The sequence below is a fragment of the Triticum urartu genome, chromosome 5 (genome assembly GCF_003073215.2).
Source record: "Triticum urartu cultivar G1812 chromosome 5, Tu2.1, whole genome shotgun sequence".
NCBI classification, from domain to species: Eukaryota; Viridiplantae; Streptophyta; class Magnoliopsida; order Poales; family Poaceae; genus Triticum; species Triticum urartu.
Window position 1 is genome coordinate 176,380,428 of NC_053026.1, and position 7,060 is coordinate 176,387,487.

The 7,060-nt window shown below is 53.1% G+C and overlaps 2 protein-coding genes across 2 annotated transcripts; both read left to right on the forward strand.

The window, feature by feature from the left end:
* The first annotated feature begins 3,969 nt into the window (after window positions 1-3,969).
* On the forward strand, window positions 3,970-4,869 carry LOC125555795 (bZIP transcription factor 16-like). The gene is made up of 4 exons (XM_048718639.1): window positions 3,970-4,351; window positions 4,433-4,510; window positions 4,611-4,676; window positions 4,771-4,869. Exons 1-4 carry the CDS (start codon window positions 4,016-4,018, stop codon window positions 4,867-4,869), a joined length of 579 nt encoding a protein of 192 aa, XP_048574596.1. The 5' UTR covers window positions 3,970-4,015.
* A 497-nt stretch (window positions 4,870-5,366) lies between these two features.
* On the forward strand, window positions 5,367-6,255 carry LOC125555796. Its single transcript, XM_048718640.1, has one exon. It carries the CDS (start codon window positions 5,464-5,466, stop codon window positions 6,010-6,012), a length of 549 nt encoding a protein of 182 aa, XP_048574597.1. The 5' UTR covers window positions 5,367-5,463; the 3' UTR covers window positions 6,013-6,255.
* Window positions 6,256-7,060: the final 805 nt, after the last annotated feature.

Consider the following 7,060-nt stretch of genomic DNA (forward strand, 5'->3'; position numbering starts at 1 on the left):
TCCGGAGCTCCTCGTCATGTCCGTGATCTCATCCGGGACTCCGAACAACATTCGGTTACCAACATACATAACTCATAAATACTATATCGTCAACGAATGTTAAGCGTGCGGACCCTACGGGTTCGAGAACTATGTAGACATGACCGAGACACCTTTCTGGTCAATAACCAATAGCGGGACCTGGATGCCCCTATTGGATCCTACATATTCTATGAAGATCTTTATCAGTCAGACCGCATAACAACATACGTTGTTCCCTTTGTCATCAGTATGTTACTTGCCCGAGATTCGATCGTCGGTATCTCAATACCTAGTTCAATCTCGTTATTGGCAAGTCTCTTTACTCGTTCCGTAATACATCATCCCGCAACTAACTCATTAGTTGCAATGCTTGCAAGGCTTAAGTGATGTGCATTACCGAGAGGGCCCAGAGATACCTCTCCGACAATCGGAGTGACAAATCCTAATCTCAAAATACGCCAACCCAACAAGTAACTTTGGAGACACCTGTAGAGCACCTTTATAATCACCCAGTTATATTGTGACGTTTGGTAGCACACAAAGTGTTCCTCCGGTAAACGGGAGTTGCATAATCTCATAGTCATAGGAACATGTATAAGTCATGAAGAAAGCAATAGCAATAAACTAAACGATCAAGTGCTATGCTAATGGAATGGGTCAAGTCAATCACATCATTCTCTAATGATGTGATCCCGTTAATCAAATGACAACTCATGTCTATGGCTAGGAAATTTAACCATCTTTGATTCAACGAGTTAGTCAAGTAGAGGCATACTAATGACACTCTGTTTGTCTATGTATTCACACATGTATTATGTTTCCGGTTAATACAATTCTAGCATGAATAATAAACATTTATCATGAAATAAGGAAATAAATAATAACTTTATTATTGCCTCTAGGACATATTTCCTTCAGGTGGCGACGGAGATAGTGAAGGCGATGGCGTGGGCGTGAGGCTGCGCACCTGGGGAGCAGCCACTCCGCGCTCTCGACGTGGCCGCCGTGGCCCCGACGAGGTGCCGGCGAAGAAGAAGGCGCGTGCGCATGTCGTGCTCATCCCTTAACCACGTGTCCCAGAGCCCGGAGTCGGGGCGTACCTGGGGTCGTAGAAGATGTCGTCGGGGATGAGGCGGCGACGCTCGATCTCCTGGCGGCGGGTACATCCGCTCGTCGGGACCGGCGGGACCGGCACCCAGTCGGCGGAGAGGTGCCAGTTATTGGGGAGGTGCAAGTCGCTCCACGGAAGCGGCGTCCTCGTCTCCCAATAACGCCGACATATATCCGTGCTGATGTACTGCCGGCCGCGCTCGTCGCCGGCCGTAGGGCCGATGGTGAATGGGGCAGGCGCGGGGGCCCGACACGGTGGTGATGCGGGCTCCTCTTTCAAGGAACCGTGGCGGTGGCCCGAGGACGAGCCAGCATCGCGGTCGTGCTTCCCCTTGCGGCCGGAGTTCCAGAACCTCATGGCTGCGAGGCGGCCGGCCGGCAAGATCGAGAACGGGGAGAGGGAGAGCTAGGGTTTGGGGCGTGTCGGGTTTTGAGGGGGCAAAGAGGGCTGGAGTAGGGAGTGTAGACGACGACCGGTCCACGGCTTCCCGTTTAAGAAGGACGACGACCGTTCGCTGGGCGGATGACAGGTGGGGCTGGCCGCGCGTGCGCTTTGATGTTGGCATGTGGGAGGTAGGTGGGCGCCTGCCATGCGGCTCCGACTTGGACAAGCGACGCGTCCGTTTGCTATCCACCGCGACTTAAACCCGACGCATGTTTGCATTCGAAATAGATCGGCTCGCACACAAAACAACTCAGATGAGTTCAGACCATCGTGCGTTGGGCCATGGGGTCTGTCTGTTTTGCCCTAAACAGACGGGTCCGGAGGGGAAGGGGCCGCGCGAGTTGGCCTTAGAGCATCTCCAACAGGCGTGGCAAAAGGCGCGCCCGCGCCGTAAAGTTTGGTTTTAGCACGCGCCGGCTGGTTCCGCGCGCTCCAGCGGTGGCGGGAACTTACCGCGCGCGGGAAGCGTTTGCGCGCGCGCGGAAGAAAGCGGCACACGGCGCGGTAGATTTGGCGCGCCGCTTCGCGCGCGCCTATAAAATCCCGCGTTCGCCACGCGCACAGAACACTGCCACGCGCCCTCCCCTCGCAACCTCACCGCTTCGCCACCTCGCCGCTTCGCCGCTTTCCGCGCCACCATGCCGCCGCGCCGCCGGGGTTGTTCGGGCTACCGCGGCGTCCGCAAGCGTCCCAACGGCTGGTACTCCACCGAGATCCGGTCCGGCGACGTCCGACTCGGTCTCGGGTCGTTCCGGAGCACGCACGAGGCGGCCCGCGCGTACAACGCGACGGCGTGGCGCTTGGAGAGGCCCCGGTCGCAGATGAACTTCCGAGACATCTTCACGGTGAGGAGGCGTAGCGCGTCGCCCCTCCGCCGCGTCTCATCACCGACATGGACCGTGCCGACCACGCTCGGCGGCTGCGCCGCCTCGTCATCGCCGAGGAGGACGAGCGTGCCTACTGGGCGGAGATGAGGCAAGGCGCCGCGCGAAGCGGGCGGACCGGCGTCGGCGGAAGGCATTGGCGAATGCGCAGTCCGATATCGTTGCAGCAGGTGGGAGGTCGATCTTCATGGCAGACGATGAACGTTGGTTCGACATGTGGCTCGATACCTCGGACGACACCGACGAGGATGATGATGGTGATGATGGTAGCGACTTGGAGTAGTTTCTATCTATGTATGCCGTGGTAGTTTCTATCTAGTTGCACCGTAGTTTTATCTATCTATGCTTTCAAACTAAATATCTAGTTGCACCGATGTAAAATACCTTTGCATCGTTTTTTATTTATGCAATCTATCATTTTTTTATCTATGCTTCCGATGTAAAAATGTTGTAGAATGAGCGCGCGCTGCTGGAGCGGCGCGCGCTGCATTTTAACGCGGCTACTGTAGCCAGCGCTGGGCGCCGCACTAAATCAGACGATGGATGCGCGGCAAAGCAGTTTTTAGCGCGTGGCGCGTTGGGCGCCTGTTGGAGATGCTCTTAGGCTGCTTGTAATGGGTAGTATCATACCTTAGTATCATGCACATGATACTAAGGTATGATACTACCTCCGTAATGCACAGTATCATATACTAGTACTGTCGGTAGCCTTATTTATTGCCATGCATGACACATATTAGCATAGTATTTAATATGATACGGTATCATAATATGATACTCAACGCTTTTTTTCATTTAATTTTATGCCACCTCAGCAAAATAGTCTAGTTGGCATGCATGATACTAGCTATGATACTACCATTACGACCAGCCTTAGCAGCCAGGTAACTTCTCCGACTCGGTGATACTCAGGGGGTGTTTAGTTTCAGGGACTTTTTTGTGTTGGGACTATAAAAAGTCCCAAATAAATCAAACAGGTTGGGATTTTTTTAAGACTTTTTGCTAAAAATCCTTATAAGCACCTCTTTAAGAGTTTTTTTTTCAAAAAATCCTACAAATTAAGAAGGCATAGGACTAGAGAACCAAACATCACCTCAACCGACTGAGCCAAGCGTGGTCTTCCAGGCCGTTGCCCCCCCGCCCGCAGCCTGTCATGTCCCGTTCACACGCGGCACCGTTTACTCCTCCTACTGACCGCGCGGCCCCATCTTTGCCCTTTGGGTCCCACACCCGTGGAGGGCACCGAGCTTCCACTGCTCCTCCTGGCTGTTCAGCGGTCCATGTGTAAGTCCGATGCGGCCATACTACCACACGGCGCCACATCCCACTGACGCCAATGGCCCACCGGGAGGAAGCGAGCGGACGGCTGACGCATGTCCGCCACGTGTCCGTGCTACCTACGTGACGTCCTGTGGCGTGGAGACGTGGCGGCCGGGCACGGGCCAGGGCAAGGTGTGTACTTGAGCAGGGCACCGGCCGCCGCCCTTCCCTTCGCCTTGGCATCAACTCCCACCCCGTGTCTGCTGCAGATGCCAAGATTGTCCCGGTTGCTCCCATGTCTGATCGTAGCGGCCAGCGGCAATGCCGCCGAGGCGTCTCGGGCGACGTCGAGCTCGACGCGGCCATGGCACTGGCCAACATGGCCGGCGTTTCGGGGCCAGCAGCTCTTCCCGCCGCGCACCCGGCGGCGCCGCAGCATGGCGCCAGCCGCGAGGAGGAGGAGGAGCTGGCGAGCACGAGGCTGAGCCTGGAGCTGGGCAAGGTCGGCATCCAGGCGTCGTCGTGCTCCAGCAGCTCCAGCGCCGGGTGTCCCTCGCAGCAGGCGCGGGTGGCCGCGGCGGCTCCAGGTGGAGGCGGCTACGGCCCAAGGCCCCGGCATACGCTCACCGAGGTAACTCAGCGGCTATGTCGCGTGGATGCAAACCTGTGCCGGCTCTCACTTGACCCCTAGTTTCTTGTGCGGATCCAACAGGCTGAGAAGGAGGCAAAGCGGCTGCGGCGCGTGCTCGCGAACCGGGAGTCTGCGCGCCAAACCATACTCCGCCGTCAGGTTATAATATCTTGGCTTTCACAGCGTTGGTATAAAACCATCTCTCTGTATACAATTCATGCGAGCTACTCCAGCTTTATATAGTGTTGTCTTAATTTAGGCGATCCGAGACGAACTGGCGAGGAAAGTTGCGGACTTGTCGTCACAAAACGAGAGCATGAAGAAGGTAATACCGATAGGTTTATGTAGCAGCAAGAATGGCAATTAGCAGGAACAAACTTTAGGCTTAACCTATGTTAATTCTCCCTTTGTTTGCGCAGGAGAAGGAGACGGTGATGCAAGAGTATCTCACACTCCAGGAGACGAACAAGCAGCTGAAAGAACAGGCACGACATCATCTGCCGCTTCCATTATTTTAGTGATCTTTATTAGTAGGAGTAATTACTAGAGTCAGGGCAGAGAGAATCTAGCATGTTCGGAGCCTCCAGTTGTTCCCCTGAAAGCGAGCCACATGACTGCACTTTACTACTGTAGTACCCCAGTCCAGTAGTAGTCGCTAGGTAGGCCATCAAGCAGTCATCGGAAATACAAGTACAAGTCATAGTCGAATTGGAACCCAAGTACCGAGCTGGAGTACGTAGTTCTTGATGCCATATGTATGGATAAAACGACATCGGTGTTTTCTATATTTGGCTTTCTGCCAAGATTGCTTTCTTCTTTAATTTGTGGCCCAAAGTTGCCGCACACGCTTCTGCTGTTCTACCGCTCATGCCGACAAGAGACGTAGGAGTAGCTAGGTAGGTTGCCCTGCTTGTTGAGACGAGCTTTTTGCCAGCTTGTCCAGGTCTTTGGAGCTTTACCAATGGCGTTTTTGAATCGTCCTTCTGTGTGAAACCAGAACCAAACACCTGGAGCGAAAGCTTGCTGTGATCCTGACTATCGTGAATGCTTTTCTCCATCTACAGGTTATTGCGAAGACGGCAGAGAAGGCGCCGCCGCCGGTGGTAACGTCCATGGACACGACGCCACCAGCGGAGCAGCGGGCAGAAGCCACGCTGTCCACGGCGGCCCCGCTGGACGCACCCCCTGGGCCGGGCTTCCTTTACGCAACAGCTGGGCCCTCAGCCGTGCCGGTGCCGTATGTCTGGGGCTCTTGGCCGGGGTACAATCCGAACGCCAGCAACCCGGGCGGCGCCATCAGCACTGGACATGCCCCGCCGCTCTGCTTTCCGCCCTGCGCGTGGTACTACCCCGTCGTCACCGACCCACATGGTTCGCCGGCGACATCTTACGCGCAGCCGCTCCATGAGACAACGAGCGGGGGCGCCAGCCAGGGTACCTGCGGCGGAACGGCCGATGAGGACACCGACGACGACCCGTGCTCGCTCACGCTGGGGCTTGACGTCGACAGGAAGTGTGCGACGAGCGCCGAGAGCGGCGGCAGCCGTGCTGTGGCGGGAGACAGAGAGAGGGCGGTGATGGCAGCGGAGGCGAGAAAGAGGAGGAAGGAGCTGACGAAGATGAAGCAGACGCATCTCGGCGGCCGTCCTGGAGACGAGTAGGTCTCTGCGCCATTGACGGGGGGTGAGTGGGTGACACTTGTTGTTTTTTTAACTTTCTAGCTGGTCGTTTCATTTTGGTTGTTATACGTTGTTATATCTGGTTTTGTTTAGCCTTTTGCTCGTCCAAATGATTTCAGTTTTCAAATTATTTTGTGGTGCAATCTGTATACAAAAGATTAGTAGGTTTGATGACGTGCAACAAGAGTCATGTACTCCCTCCGGTTTTTTCTTCATATATGTATATATAAGACCATACATAAGATTTGTCTGATGTCAAACTTCGTATTTACCTCGCAAAAGAAACTTCACAAAGTTTGACATATTTGTATGAAAAATATTGAATCTACCCTAATAAATTATATAATATAAAATTAAATTCATAACGCATCTAATAATATTCATTTCATATTGTGAATGTTGATATTTTCATACAAATATGATCAAACTTCATGAAGTTTGAACGAAGTTTTATTTTAGCCAAATTTTATGTGCAGAATAAAATTGATCAAAGAGAGTACTAATAATGTTTAATGTAGCAATTGTACGATGCATTTTTTGAAGAAAATACTTAAACATAGTAAATCTTTTTAGGAGAACCTAGCTAGTATCTGCCCCAAGCTTTGTAGTATAAGATTTCCCTGAGTTATTGTGCAAAGGATGTTCAATCTTTTCACTAATAGAAAACCGGGTTTTGATTGAGGCCCGAGTAAGGTCATTAATCCCGATTCACTCATGAACCGGGACCAAAGCGTAACGCATGGATAATTATGCAACAGTAATCATGCTAATGGTGCCATCTCATCGATTTTTACTTTTTTAAGCTCACGTTGATTCGAAGTCGGTTCCAAATTCAAATTTAAAATAAAGAAAAAAGAAAAATCAAAAGTAAATAAAAGAAAGGGAGAAGCCAAAAAAAGGGGAGAGGCCCCATCCCCCACTTGGCATCGGCCCAGGTAACCCCCAGGCCAGCCCAATGGCCCACTCCCCCACCCCATCGGTTGTCTCGGTCAACCGTGCCGCTACAGGGGCATGGTCGCCACCGAGCCAG